Raw genomic sequence first — 16,044 nt, forward strand, 5'->3', positions numbered from 1 at the left:
ACTAATCAGCCAAGATTTAATTCATTATGTAAGAATGAACAAGTGCATCCATCTCATTAGTATGCAAATTTGCTGTCATCTTTAACAAATGCAAAAATGACATGTATGTCAGAGAATTGCTTTAAAATAGGTTTTTCTGTGATTTATTATCAGTAGTGCTTGATTTGTGTGCCTACTTTATATACTTATAAACCTGGGTCTCATAAAGATTTCTCAACTGCAAACCAGTGGCTAGCAGAAGTTTAAGAACCTGCCTAACATATTGAAAGCCAATACCCTGGTCCATTGAACCTTTCTGCCTGTTTATATACATACTATACTTTTCATAACTGCTGTTTACTCTGAAAATATATAGAGCAAGATGATACCTTCATAAGAGCAATGTGATACCATTTGTTATAATATCTAATATCACATGACACTCTTCTTCTTCCGTCATTCTGGAAGACATAATCTCAAGTTGCAACTAACTTGGGGTCTACAAAAGGTTTTCTCACATAGGAAATAATTGAATCCACTTGTCAGCATTCAAGTTGAAAGCAATCAATTTCCTAAAATGAGAACAAGCAGGCTTCTACATTTTTAGGTATGATAGGGTCCAGCTTTAACTAGAGAAAGTCATGTATCCCATTAGCAATGGGAAATAACAGGAAGCATCAAGGAAAGCAAAAGTATTTTAATTTTCAAAAGACAAAAATGTAGCCTGGAAAACATAAAACCATTCAGCCTGCTACAATCAAAGGAAAAAAGAAAAGAAGGTTTAAAGCCAAACCACTGTACTCTGGAAGTCAAGGAAACAACTTACAGGGTTGCTGTTGTATAGGTTATGTAGCACAGTTAGTTAGAGCTAGCATGTTAGTAATTCCACACTCAACATTTTTATTTTCATAGATGTTGTACCAAAACACAAATAAAACACATAGAAAATAAAACATTCTTAAAATTAATCCTGAACTTACCCCTACAAGTGATGAAGGCTTAGGAGATTTGGGTGTTAGCATCAACTAAGAAGGACAAATTACTCTACATAGAAAACCACCTGTCTGCTTATGAGTGTGGGCATATGTGAGAGACAGAAAAAAACAGGGCAAGACACACAGATGTGGACAGGCAAAGGCCCATTACAAATAACATCTAGTAGGTATTATTTGGGAAATAATATATAGCATATTGTGTATACATAAATATCTTAATATCCCCAGAAAAAAATCAGAAAGGAAAAGTAGGAGACAAAAAGTGAGGGCAGACAGCTTAGTAAGGTCTAAGGTACCTGATTCCAACCCCCAGGACCATGTTAGAGAGCCAGGCACTGCAGTGAGCACCAGCAATCCCAGCGCTAGGGAGATGAGGAGAGGAGAGGACTCTGGGGCTAACCGCGTCATAGAGATACTGTGTCTCAAAAAAAGGGGGGGACCTAGTCTAAGTGGAGAGGGAGGCTAACAAAGAGGGAGGGGGAAGAAGAGATAAATAATATTATTGGTGCTTGAAAAAGCCACAAGGAAACATTATTTAAAAACTTACTTAAAATACAAGCATAATAGATATATATGTGTATATTTTATATATTTTAAATGTATTTTAATTGTATAATACATATATGTGTGTATATATAAAAATTTTAAATTGAATTATACCACAGGGATGCTAATGCGCTCCTCAAGAGCCAAAGATTACCTAACAAAAGCCCCAATTTGTTGAGCAGGGGGTCTGAGAGACTCCCAAAACAATATAGACTTCTGCCATTTCCCTTGGTTGCCTCCCAGAACTCGAGAGTAAGACAATATTGCTAAAGATGTCATGCACTCTGGACACAGGGCTTAGATGACGGAGCTGGAAGTGACCCAGAAGCCTCCTCCGTGAGGACTCCAAGGGAGAAAGGAAGACAGTAGTCCTACCTAGCTGTAGTGCTTACAAACCATAGCAATGGAGATTGATGACCACCTTATATGCCATCCTAGACCCTTCATCCAGTAGCTGATGGAAGCAGAAGCAGACAGCCACAGCTAAACACTGAGCTGAACTCCTGGAATCCAGTTGCAGACAGGGAGGAGTGATGAGCAAAGGGGTCAAGACCTGGCTGGGGAAACCCACAGAATCAGCTGACCTGAACAAGGGGGAGCTCATGGACTCCAGTCTAATAGCTGGGAAACCAGCATAGGACTGACCCAGGCTCCCTGAATGTGGGTGTCACTTAGGAGGACTGGGAAGAATATGGGGCCACAAACGTCGCTCCTGTTCATGGCACGCCCACACTGTCCAGAACCCACCACTGCACTGGCATCCTGCATGCCCCAGTGCCCATGCCCTGGCTGCAGGTCCTCGCCGGGTCCATAGACCGCCCACGGGATGCTCAGCCAGGGAGGGCTGTGGAGCGGAGCGGAGCGCAGCTCAGAGAACGCTGTGTTTCCCGGCCGCGGGCCTTCACGCGGGGACAGAGACTGCAGCGAGCCAGGCCACCTCACAAAGAGCTGCAGTGATGGCCCCGCATCTGGGCTTCCCTCATTAGCATATTAAAGCAGCTCGATCCTTTCCCTCAGAGCCTGCTCTGTCTAGGCAGCCCACTCCTTTCAGGCCTTTCCCTCAGTGGGAAACCCGCTCGGTTCAAGAGGTACTAACCCCTTCCTGGGGCCTGTCAAACCCTCCTGTGCAAACCAGAGGCTCTGCCAAAGCCCCAGCTCCAAGAGCAGACAGCCTACCGTATGCCTGGTGCCTGCCACATGAAAGACTCCGCAAGAGGCTTTCTTTTTTAAAACGAAGAAAAAGGTATATTTGCCAAAAGAAATTCATCATCCTCATCCTCATCCTCCTCCTCCTCCTCATCACCATCATCTGACATAAGCAGACGAGTGCCTTGTTCATAAGTAGGCGGTTTCCCTTCGAATTGACAACGCCGGCCACGGGGGCAGAGTCGTGGTTGAGTGCTGAAGGGTCAGGTCAGCAGACAGATAGCGCTTCTTCTAATTCTGTGACCAGGATGACCACTGTGACAGACTTGGCAGCTTTCCAAGCCCTCTCCATAGTGTTACTTCATTTTAAAACCCCAAACATCCAGAATTATTTTAACTGGTTTGGCACTGAGAAAATTGAAGGCCCCAGAAGTTATCACTTGCCCGGGGGAAAAGGTATCTCCTCCTCGGGGACACAGCGGTCGGTCCAAGCACAAACCTTCAAGTAACTACATAAAATCCTCTTCTCCCACTCCCAAACTTAAAACAGGCTCTCCCCCTTGTGAGGTCCCTCGGTACCCCCACTTCACACCTGAATTCACTTGGCATAACCCTTTCAAGGCAGATTCTAAGTAACAGTACTTTCTTTAGGCCTCCTACACCACCACACACACACACACACACACACACACGCACACACACACACACACACGCACACACACACACACACACACCATCCCAACCCCAAATGCCACGTTTACACATAACATTTTAGTATGTTTCCTTTCCCACTCTCACACTTCTGTCTGTATAAACACCCTACACACTTCCTCCCCCCCAGCACCTGCCACCTTCCACTCACAACTGAAATCTTTGCCTTGCAGCTCTCCAGGAGAGAAGCCGCCTGACAGAAACTGCCTTTCATTCCCACCACAAAATCCACCAAGTGGGCGTTTGCCAGTGCATGAGCTCCCCGCCACACACTGGAGCCTTGAAGAGTGAGCTCCCCCTTGTCAGGGCTAGCTCTCCCTGGGCCTTCTCTAGACTCTCCTCAGCCTCCATCGTCCTCCTTACTGCCCTACAGTTTCCTTCTCCAGCAACTGTTGCCAAAGCACACAGACCCATGGTTAGAGACTATCCCTCCTTTCAAAGGCAAAACTTCTCAACAGTTCCCCTCCTTCACCTCGGCCCAACCATTCCAACCAAGTTTCTGTCAGCATGGGTCTTCTGATCCTTCATTGTCACAGCCTGTGGTAGTTTGAATAAAAAAGGCCTCCAAAGGAAGTGGCACTATTAGGAGGTGTGGCCTTGTTAGAGTAGGTGTGGCTTTGTCAGAGGAAGTGTGTCACTAGGGGGTGGGCTTTGAGGTCTCAGATGCCCAAGCCAGGCCCACTATGACACACTCTGTTCCTGCTGTCTGCCGATCCAGACGTAGAACTCTCAACTACTTCTCCAGCACCATGTCTGCCTGCCTGCATGCCTCCATGCTCCCTGCCATGATGAGAATGGATCAAACCCCGGAAACTGTAAGCCAGCCCCAATTAAATGCTTTCCTTTGTAAGAATTGCTGTGGTCACGGTGTCTCTTCACAGCAACAGAAACCCTCACTAAGATACAGCCCCAGGTCTTCTGTGTGGCCAAACCATTAGTCACGTGTCTGCCTGCTCACTTATTTAAATTAGAAACAAGCTTTTTTACATGTCACTCCCAGTTCCTGCATCCTCCCACCCTCCCTTGTTCCCCTGCACCAACCACTACCCCATGCCCTTTCTGCTCCCCAGAGAGGGTGAGGCCTTCCATGGGGAGTCTTCAAAGTCTGTCATATCATTTGGAGCAGGGCCCAGGCCCTCCCCCATGTGTCCAGGCTGAGGGAGTGTCCCTCTATGTGGGATGGGCTCCCAAAGTCCATTCGTATACTGATAAATGCTGATCCACTACCACAGGCTCATAGGCTGCCCAGTCCTCCCAACTAACACCCACATTCAGGGAGCCTGGGTCAGTCCTATGATGGTTTCCAAGCTATCAGACTGAGGTCCATGAGTTCCTCCTTGTTCAGGTGAGCTGTTTCTGTGGGTTTCTCCAGCCTGGTCTTGACCCCTTTGCTCATCACTCCTCCCTCTCTGCAACTGGATTCCAGGAGTTCAGCTCAGTGTTTAGCTGTGGCTGTCTCCTGTGTGCTCTTTCTGCATGCTCATCACAATGAATGACTTACTGCCTTCCCTGGGAATGCCTTCTCCTAACATCAGGGCACCATCCTCCCCCAGTGCACTTTCTACATTTGTCCCCTCCTCTCACCTTGACTGGGTCCTCCTTTTAACCCTGAAAGTTAGTATTTCTTCCAGATGACTCTCAGAACCCCTCTCTTCCTGTTTCGACACATCGCCTCCAGGAGACCTGGCTAGGATTCCCATATCCAAAATTCCAAGAACTCATTTCTGCCCAGAATTCCAGCCTTCGCTTGGCATTCCTACCAGACATCTCTAACTCAACTTGGAAGAAGTCAGCTCTGACTTCCTAGCCACAAACATGCTTTTCCACCTGTCTTTCTCTGCTGTCAAGATGGCACTATCCCCACTGAATTGCTTAAGTCCCCAAAGCAGGGATTTTTTTTACATATTCATTTCCCTTAGCTACCCTGAAAAATCATTTATCCAACTCAGAGACTCCAATGCCTGAAGAAAATCATACCAAAAAAAAGTATTTACTTTTCCCCATCCCCATTGCCCATTCCCAGTTCAGCTCCCAACAGCTCTCAGCATGCCTTTCCTACACAGTATGGCCTTCCCCTGCAATCCATTCCCCAACAGCAGCCTACATGACTTTTGCAAACTTGACCCAATACCCAACCTGTTTAAAATCTCTTACTTGTTCTCCATCCCACTTAAAAATGTATCTGTGCCTCCAGTGACTAGTTCCTTTGGTCATTCTGATTAGACTTCGTGTTGCCAGAGTAAGACCTCTTTGGAACATCCATGTTCAAGTTCCATTACTGTTCTGTCATGCTACCCTACTTCAGCTCTAAGCTTAGTATCTGCATTCCTGAATGTCATCCAGATGTGGTTGTTTATTTTCTTCCTCCACTTACTAGAATTCAGCCTCCCTAAGAGTACAGTCCTTTGCTGCCTTATTCCCCGAAGAACAGCCAAATGTATAGACCATGACTCTCCTTTGACTTAATAACTGCTTGCCGAATGGCTGACTGGCATCTAGGCAGTGCTCCCCAGAACTTGAGGTGAAGTGGTGTCAATGATCTAAGCACAGATGTGGGCCTCCTGGTAACCCTAACCCATCTTCTGTTATTTGGACCCAAGACCTGCTCTCTTCTACTGTAAGATCCCTGAAAGTAGTATTCTCCACTTACAGCCCTCTCTACAGAAATGAGTTGCTGCTCTTTATCTCTTCTCTCTTCCAGAGAGTTCCCAGGGCAGTAATTCCCAACCTTGCTAACGCTGTAACCCTTTCCTATTGTTCTTCATGTTGTGGTGACCCCTCCAACCATAAAATTATAACTGTAATAACTGTAATTGTGCTACTGTTATTAATCATAATGTAAATATCAGATACACAGGATATCTGATGTGGGCCAGGACCCACAGGTTGAGAACTGCTGTTCCAGGGGATGAGAAGGTTTTCAGGCAGGAATCCTAACTATTCCCCAAGCCATTTGTCTAAGGCCTTGATACCTAGGGGATCAACTGTCACTTTACCCTACTACCTACATGCTTGCCTTTGTGACAAAATGCTCAACTACACAACATATGGGAAGGAAAGATGGAAAGATGTGCTTTGAACGTTAGTTTCGGAGGCCTCACTATACAATCACGTGGCAGTACATTATGGGGGGAGGTCAGTCAGTACAGAGGAAGCTGCTTACCTCATGGCGGGAGGCAAAGAGAAAGGGACAGAGTAACTTCATTGAAACATTCTGTTCAAGGACACGCCTCCAAAAACCTGTCTTCCCTTTACTCCGGCCCACTCTTCTACCAACTTCCACTAGCCCTAAATGCTAGTGAACAAGTCTTTAGTAGACGAACTCTGAGGAACATCTAAAAGCCAAACAATAATACTCTGCATGACTAGCTAATATGTGCAGATTCACAGGTCCGAGACTGGCACACAGCTGATGAGCCCAGTGTGAGGATCTCCACTAACTTGTGGTCCAGCAACTAGACTCAGTGTTACTCCCAGTTAGATAACCACCAGGCATGTGTACCTCTAAGATTTTCTCTTGCAAAATTTAGAGTTGTTTTCAACTCAATGCAGGCAACATATTAGTAAAAGTCAATGAAAACTAAATATAAGAAAACTGAAATTGCAAAAAAAAAAAAATAGATATAAAACAGTATCCAAAATTTTTAGAACAAAACAGGTAAGTGCTTTATCAAACTCCTATGGGGTGCTTAATTTCTGTTTGTATCACAGTTTGGAGACCCTGCATTACTCTAAAGACAATGCTCTGCGTAGGAGATGTTCTGACTGCTTCCCCAGCTCACTCAGCATCCTGGACTCCTCTATCCCTAGTGAGCAAATCTCTCCCCTATAACAGCTGTTCAGATCAAGTGTGAGTGAGTGAGTACCGAACACTCACTAAGATCCAGCCATGGTCGGCACTTCCCGATCGTCTCCCTCACCTGGTCCAAAGTCTGCCCTTCTCCATCCCTGCTGCCTCCTCTCCTTCCCTCCCAAATAGCTGCATCTCCTGACTGGACCCCAATCCAGTTCCTTTCCTGGTCATTGTGTTGAGAAGGTCATGCTGAAACACTTTGCTGAGCCTGCTTCTCTACTCAATAATATCAACAAAGTGATGTCTTACTAACTTCGCATCTTATCTGTACCTCACCCAACAATTCTAGTCCCAATTCACTCCTGTGCCCTTTATTCTCATCCTATAATGTCTTCACACAGGAAGCCACATAGCTTTCCCCAGTCTTTGACCTCCACAGACAAATCATCCTTTCTCCCACTCTGCTCTTACACATGTCCCTACCCTACTCATCTTCTATTGCTGAGGGCAAATACCATCCCTACGCTCTCCTGTTTGTGTCCAGCCTGCCACCGTCTGCCTCCTCTGTGGTCTTACAAAGCACCTAGCAAGGTGACCACATCAGTGTGTTTCCCCGTCTAGAAAGGGACGAGACGACAGCAACCAGTTGAAAAGCACATAATGAATGTTCTGTGGTATAAAATGTGTGTATAGTGTAAATTTATAGTGTAATATAAATTTATAGTATAGTATGTATGTATAGTATTTATAGTATAAAACATAAGAACTGGAGCCACTGTCTAAATGAATGCTGATTTTTTTTTTTTAGCTCAAATAGTCTCATTCAATACATTATGCTATGTACAGACGTTTCCACCCACTGGTCCTCATGGTCTTGCCCTATCTGAACTGCCTCGTAGCTGCAACACACACACAAACATATGCAAACTCCAGTAGAGTTGCCAATGCACATTAATATTTTCAGAAAACCCTAGCTGCTGTTTGGGGTTGGGGAGTTTTTGCTTGTTTGCTTCTTTCTTTGTTTGTTTTAGACAAAGTCATCTATATAGCCAAGGACTATATAGCTTAGAGCTGGTTGTACAGTCCAGACTAGCCTCAGGTTCAGGGTTTTGCTGCCTCCACCTCCGTGACAAGATTACAGGCGTGTGCCACCATGCCCAGCTAAAAAAAAAAAATAAATCCTTTTCCCCCTGAGTTGTATAGCAATGACCTTGATAGGTTCACTCAATGGCAGGATAGAATTCAAACTGGTTCTTTTTCTCCTAATATGGTATAGTCACATGAACATTAACAGCTGATTCTCATCTGTGACTTCTTAATTGAAACTAGAAAGACCTCCAGCCTGAAGACCACGTGTGTGCAGTGCTGGTAGCTGTGTGGGTAGCCCTTCCACAGCAGCTTTCCACAGGGGCAAAGCCACTAACAGGTGGGAACTTTTCATTAGATCGCCTTACAAAAACTAATTTTGAGAGGCTGGAGAGATTGCTCGCAGTTCTTACAAAAGACCCTGGTTCGATTCCCAGCACCCACTTGATGGCTCACAACAGCCTGAAGTTGCAGTTCCAGAGGATCCAGCACCTTCTTCTAGTCGCAATGTGTATATACATACATGCAGACAGAACACTCATACACATAAATATTTAAAAATAACTGAATGTATTTAAACTCTATTCTTAAGAAACGCTGTGTGTTTGTTTCTACTTTGTTTAAATTGCCTCTTTGGTAGGTTATGACTAAGAGTCTCCTGCAGTCTGTTAGGTATGTGGTCACCACTGTCTTCTGTCACAGTCCTATCTATACTATGTACTTGCGTAGTGAACACTGTATAAGTACTCATACACGAGACACGGCTAGGATAAGTGAATCAATGAACAACAGAAGAGTTCATCAGCAGGTACAATGCTCTATCCCAGAGGCAAGTTATAGCCTGGCACTCTACCCTGAGTATAGTAAGCATGATCTGATTTTTGGTTTGGGTTTTTTTGTTTGTTGCTTTTTAATCTAGGAAGGGTCTTCAAGATGCATCAAAGTGGATAAAGAGGCTTGTTGCCAGGACTGACAACCTGAATGAGATCCTAGGACCCACATGCTAGAAGGAGAGAACTGACAAGTTGTCCTCTGACACCAGCGATGAACGCTCCCTCACCCCCACATGCTAGAAGGAGAGAACTGACAAGTTGTCCTCTGACACCAGCGATGAACGCTCCCTCACCCCCAAATGACAAAAAAAAAAAAAAAAACCAGTAACAATAACATAAAACAGATTGTTTATTTCATTGCATAGTCCTACCTAATTAATCTAAGTGGAACATAATAGGGATTATGATGTCAGAGCTTGCAAAGTAATATCTAAGGCATTTTGTGCAATCAAGCACTGGTAAATATTTTTGAGGGAAAAGTGAGAATTTTAAGTCTAATTTGAGAAAAGAATATTTTAAATGTTAAATAATAATATATAAACAAATAACACCCATGAAACTGATGAAACAAGGCATTTTCGTAAGAAAATACTTTTAAGGCTTATTCTTTGCTACTCTCCTTCTTGATGTTTTCTTTGAGTTTTCTTGGCCCTCAAGTAATCCCTGCCTAAGTCCAAAATGTCTGGCCAGAAGTTTAATATGGATCACATATTTGTCCCGGTTACTGTTTATTGTCGCCATGACACAACTTAAGAGTCACTTGGTAAGGGGTGCTTTCAGGCTGTATAAGACAGCTCACAACATAAGCCAGTAAATGGTATAGAAATAGAGTTCCTTCGTGATTCTGTCTCAGGTTCTGCCTAAGTCCCTACCGTGAATTCTCTCAGTAATAGGTCGTGACCTGGGAGGGTAATCTAAATAAACCTCTGAGCTGCTTTTGCTAAAGTGGTTTATCATGGCAACAGGAAGCAAACACCTCAGCATGGAACAACTTGTATATGTACATGGTCCCAGGATCTAGAAATCTGGACGCATCCAGTAGGAAATTATGTAAGATGATTCCGATAGTGGATGTAACATTACACTCTCAATAGCAATACATGAGCCAAGTCCCCCGTCCTTCAGGGAGACGTTGAGGTCTTCCACTCCAAAAATACTCTTTTGTCACACATGCACAGTCCATTACGTAGTAATTGCTAAAGATAAGTAAACATATATATAAACTGTTTTTGACAGTCAAGAAACATATCACATATCTATGGATTTTGCAATATGTCAAGTGTAGTTTAACTTTTTAGCCTTACTCCTTTAGATGTGCAATCAAAAAATAATGTGTAACAGTAAATGCTCATTGGCCTGAACTCAAGCAAACATACAAAAAACCTAAAGGGGAAGCTGGGCAGTGGTGGTGTACACCTTTAGTCCCAGCCCTCTGGAGGCAGAGGCAAGAGGATCTCTGTGAGTTCAAGGCCAGCCTGGTCTACAAGAGCTACTTCCAGGACAGCTAGAGCTACACTGAGAAACCCTGTATCAAAAATGAAAAAATAAAAAATAAAGGTGAGACTTTCACGTTCTTAATTTTACTCTTAGGGTAAGTAATGACCTACTAAGACGGTGGCCCTTGCTTTAAACAGCTTCTACAGCGTTACCTGGATGGTCATCTCAGTCGCCTGTAGGTCTATATCTGCGGTAGTGAATTGTGGGAATGGGTATCTATTTGGACGGCCCTGTGGAGCTACCAGATTTTGACAAAGTGAACAGTCAAGAACAGTTACACAAATGGATGTCTACCTGATTCTACAAAAATTATTTAGATGGAAATGAATCACATTTACCAAGGTAAGCCAAATATTCCTTTACTGAACATTCACCCAAGTACAGTGCATAGATACAGAAGTCCTAAATGATCATTTTAAAAGTTAATTTGTCCTTTTACTTAAAAAATAGGTGCATCCTTCAGACACCCTTTATTTACTACTGATCCTACAAACGTTGGTTTCTGCTCACCCAGCTCCACTCGGGATAGTGCCTGTCTAGTGCCCTCAATAGGAGTCGCTCTTCCTAGTATTTTTGGCATCTGTGAGAAGAAGCACTCTGAAGCAGACCCTCATCAACAATCTTTCACCAAAACTCTTCTAGCTTCATTGAAAAGGGTCGGCTACATTACACCATGTCTTCATGCTGGATCTAGTACCATGTTTAGACAAAGCCTTATTTCTCAGCAACCATTCCATCCGTTAACACTGCTCTAGTTGCCTTGTAAGTGACACAAAAAGACTGTGTATCCACATTTTGTCCCCTCTTGTGTCATAACTTCCCAGGTTTAGCCTGGATTGCATGAGGCTCTCTACCAATTTCCCTGCAGTCTTCTGCATTACTGTTCTTTGGTTTACAACTTTCAAAAGCATCCAAAGCTTGAAAATTAGGAAAACAGATCTAAGTTGAAAAGCATTTCCAAATGATTGAGTGGTCCAAGACACCTAACGATTAAATACCTCTACTACAAGACTCAAAGCACAGATAGCTTTGTTACCCCACACGACTCAGCAACTGAAGAAAACTAGAAACTCATGATGTCCAAGTAGGAAAAGTTCAATAAAAGCTTACACATACAATGCACTCATTTTAAAGAACATTTTCTTAGCTAATCATTTCAGAGGAAATTCTTTGGCACTTTAATATATAACTAGTGCCTACTCCTGTATGTTTCAAAGAAATCTACTTGGTCAGCAGTTTCTGTGGAAGGGTTATCAACTGTTGCCCTTGAAGCATTTTCTTTTTACTGTATCTTGCTTGTCCCTGGCAGGATAATAAATACTGTTGTTCTATAAAAACAAAAAGTAAGTGAAAAGCAGTTTGCCATAATTTTCCTTATCTATCTACATCAATGCATAATTTCACATTTTAAAAGGTAGTCATTACTCCGGAATTTGAAGCATCTTCTATTTCTTGCACCCCATCTCTAAAGTAATTTTGAGTAGAGACATACTATTAACTGGCTTTAAAAAAAAAAAATGACACAGCACCTCCCCTTTCCCTAAAGTCTTGCATAATGATATTCTAATTGCTATTCAGACAGAGACTAGACCATCAGTGAGATGCCCTAGTTCTCACATATAAAATGCAGCAATCTAGCTCTGTGGGTGTTCAAAGTCAGTAGATGGTGCTCCATTAAAGACAGAAATTGATACACAATTCTGCAAGATGGATGTTCACATGCTGTTCACATTCCATTTCCATTCTGAGATTTCTGAGAGCAGGTACCATTAGTTAAGTATCAATGAGTATCTTACCTCTCTTTAACTGTCCCTGAGTGGACAGTATAGACAGACAACTAGTATGTTCTCATTCCCTTCTCTGGTTGACAGTAACTCTGACCAAGGACAGTTTACTGGGCTCTCCTGTCACACAGTTTGATACTCCCCACCCCTTTTCCCCAGTCTCTCTCTCAGAAATATTTCCAAGGAGATGGTTAGAGCTGCTCCCTACTCAGGAAACAAACAGGTGGCTTTACCAGCAAGAGAATGCTGCCGACTCTATATATTAATGCCAGGTATTTTTTACATTGGCTGGAGCTCCTGGGTTTGGAATGGATCTCTCTTAGGAGCTACGTTGCTGCATGCCAGGGATAGTTGAAAAGGAACACGGTGTGGATAGGTAACACAGTTGAAGAGGGCATAAGTATTAGGGGGAAAGAGGAAAGGAGGCAGAGATGCACATGAACAGACCCCAGCGAGCTGACTTCATAGCCATTATCACTCCATGATGGTTCAACAAGAAGAGCTACATCTGACTGCCAGGCTCACTAACCATGCTCGTTCCATTGGCGGAGCCTGGTCATTCAGTAGCCTCTGCTAATCGAGCTAAAACAATCCTGGCACAAAAGCCAAGTCCACTGTGCAAACAAGATTGTTCCATCACAATTTTTAAAATATTTTCTTATTGTTTTCAGTCTCCTTAAAGATGTCCTTTTTCAAAAACAAATAATGCGTTCTTACCTTTTTCGGGATAATGGAAATTTATTGTAACATAAAAGATAAAATTTTGAAATTTTTGAAGAGTTTGAGAGACAATAATTGGTTTGGGTTTTTGTTTGTTTTTGTTTTTGCTTGGGGTGTTTTTGTTTGTTTTTGTTAATCCTAGGGTTCCACTCCATATATTTTTGAGATAAAAATACCATTAACCCAACCTAGGTCTCGGTTTCCTCTCTATACATAGAAAATAATGCCACTCAGCCCATAGATGGCATAGGACTTAGTAAAATGCCACGCTCTAGCCCTGAAAGCCATTTCTGCACTGTTCCTACCTATGTTTCTCTCCTGGACTTGTCTTGGGCAACAAAACTGAGCTGAATAAATGATATCTAGAACTTTCCATTTTCCAAAATGTGGTTTTTTTCTTCTTCGGTCTTATCTAATTCTCAAAATCATGGTATGACAGGGAGTTGAGACAGGTGTCACTAGACACATTCTACAAATAAAGAGCCAAGACCAGAGGAGATAAATGGCTCTGCCACAGCCCTGTGGCTAGGTAGAAAAGGAATGATAAATGCACAAGTCCCTTCAAACCTAGCTCTGTGACTATCTTTCTGGACTTTAAGATTCATTATATATGCAGAGGCTGCACTATGGCCTCAATGATAACTATTGCATCGAGGTTTTCTACTTTGATGAGAAAAAAAAAAGAATAACTTAACAATGAAGAATGTATTATGTTTAAAATATTGGCGATTTAAAAACTCATTTTCATAAAGAACAGGGCACACACAAAACATGAACTATGACATCGTCTTCCTTTTGGTTTTCATCTTTTAAGTGTCATATTTAGGGTTGTGTTAGCCAAAGCTACAAATGACAAGGTAAAACTGGACTTTCTATTGCCAACCCATGTCTCACTTGAGAGAAATTCTTATCTGATATTAGACAGAAATATCTATAAATAAGTTACTATAAACATCAGGTTTTTAACAAGCAATGTTTGAATAGTATGCAAATAAAAATTTTTCAAGTTATTTCTCTCCGTGTATTTATGCTCTCAGTAGAGCTTTATGACCCAAACGGTTCCATGTGAGTACACCAGGGAATCTCTGCTACCAAAAAACGGTACCACACAGAAACCTGTATGAATAATGCGATTGGATGGGTTGCCCTGCCCACGGATTGGAAAGCACACACTCACACAGATGGTTAGGTGAATTTTCCCTATCAGCTCCTCAATCATTTTAAGTTAGGTAAGTGGCGAAAGTCCTTTTCACATCACATTTAAGTGGGGGTACTATTGGAAATCCCAACAGAGTCCTCGTCCTAAACCGTGTCTGTCCTTGGTAACCCACTACGCAGATTCCAGCTCTGAAGGCCAGGGCGATCCCCCTGCTCAGTTTCAGAGCGGAGCGCAGTAACCAGGCACCTGATTCCCACACCCATCTGCCCCTCAGTATTTTGCACTTTGTTCTGGTCTGGTCCAGGCCTGGAGCCTCTTTCCTTGCTCTGAAGCCACCAAGAGTCTGCACAGAGATTCAGTCATCAAGCAGAAGTGTTATCCCCTTCTGTCTGGGGGCGGGAGATGAGCTGGGGGTTGGGGTCCTTACCAGGACCCTATGCCCCTGGGGAGGGGAGTGGGAGCCACCAGGGCGGAGCGAAAGACAGCGCGAGGTTGGTGACTTCCACGCCATCACCACGGACCGGCGCCTTCCCGCCTCCGCCCAGGCCACGTTCCGGGGGTCCCCAGAGCGCAAAGCCGGGATAAGTGTGGAAAGGGGAGGTGAAACGACGTGCGGATGCGAGGCGTGAGTGTGGATACACACAGGGCAGCTGCAGGTAGGGCAACCTCTCCCCAACTCGCTCCCCGGACCTGCCCGCAGCCCCGCCGCCCGGGGGATCCCAGCGCCAGGACAAAGCTGCGAGCGCAGGGAGAGCTCGCCCTGGCTCACGGATCTCCCCCGGCCCGGACCCAGTCCCAAAGGACCTCGGGGACGTGCGAGCGGACGAGGGGACCTCGGGCTGGGCGCCCACAGCGCCTGTCCCTGGCGTCCCCGCCGGGCGCCTGTGCTCACCTGTTCAGCACTTTGCGGATCCTCTGGCGCATGCCAGCCCGGGAGGAGGCGGACAGGCTCCCGCCGCCGCTGCCTTCAGCTGGCAGGTTCTCGATGGTGGTCACCACATGGTTCGGCGGGGCCGGCGGCGGTGGCGGTTGCAGCTGGGGCTGCGGAGGCTCGGGGGGAATCATCGCGGCGGAGGCGGTGGCGGGCGGCTATCAGAAGGCTGCCGGGCACATAGTGCGCGGGCTCCGGGCCCGGGAACACGCAGAGAACCCGGCCAAGCAGCCCCGGCCCGGGAGGCGGTGCCGCCTAGCGAAGCGACGAAGCGGGGAGGCACCCGCGGCTCCGGCCGCCGCCTCCCAGCACAGCGCCCTCGGCTTGCTACCCAGTCCTGGCTGCACACCCCCGCTCCGGGCCGCCGCGCGCGCGCGACCCAAGTCCTGGCACACCCCGCCAAGTGGCTGCGAAGGGGGTCGGCGGGAACCCGGAGCTGCCGGGTCCACTGCAACGACCGTGCGGAGAGAGCAACGCGGCTGCCAGGCTTCGCCTCCTGTCCCACTGCCCAGGGCTTGTCCTGGCGAGGGCAGTTCGCGGTGGCGCTGCTTCAGCTGGTGCCGGCTGCGCTCAGAAAGCTGCCGTCTGTGTCTCACGGAGTGAGAGACCGAGAGTGAACCTGGAGCGCCGGGCGGGGGCGCCGCGCTGGCGGAGGGGGGCGGGGCGGGGCGGGGGGGACGCGCGCTCTGCTGTCGCCAGAGGGCGCTCCGGCGGTGCCTTGGTATCCCCAACCCTCCTTCTGGCATCCAAAGAGGCCCCGTAGGTCTAGGATGCCCTGGCTGGCGGTGGGTGGTTTTTGTCTTTTTAGGGCAGCACAGGATAGATAGATTCGCCCTCTGGAATTGGGTAGGGCTCCTCTTGCTT

General features: G+C 45.5%; 1 protein-coding gene across 1 annotated transcript in view; it reads right to left on the reverse strand.

The window, feature by feature from the left end:
• The window catches only part of Slc35f1 (solute carrier family 35 member F1), a 355,956-nt gene extending 340,147 nt beyond the window's left edge, over positions 1 to 15,809 (reverse strand). The window contains exon 1 of the mRNA XM_051175520.1: positions 15,142 to 15,809. Coding sequence (XP_051031477.1) covers positions 15,142 to 15,314 — 173 coding nt within the window. The 5' untranslated portion in view covers positions 15,315 to 15,809. The remainder of the gene's footprint in view (positions 1 to 15,141) is intronic.
• Positions 15,810 to 16,044: the final 235 nt, after the last annotated feature.

The sequence above is a fragment of the Phodopus roborovskii genome, unplaced genomic scaffold (genome assembly GCF_943737965.1).
Source record: "Phodopus roborovskii unplaced genomic scaffold, PHOROB, whole genome shotgun sequence".
In the NCBI taxonomy this organism is placed as follows: domain Eukaryota; kingdom Metazoa; phylum Chordata; class Mammalia; order Rodentia; family Cricetidae; genus Phodopus; species Phodopus roborovskii.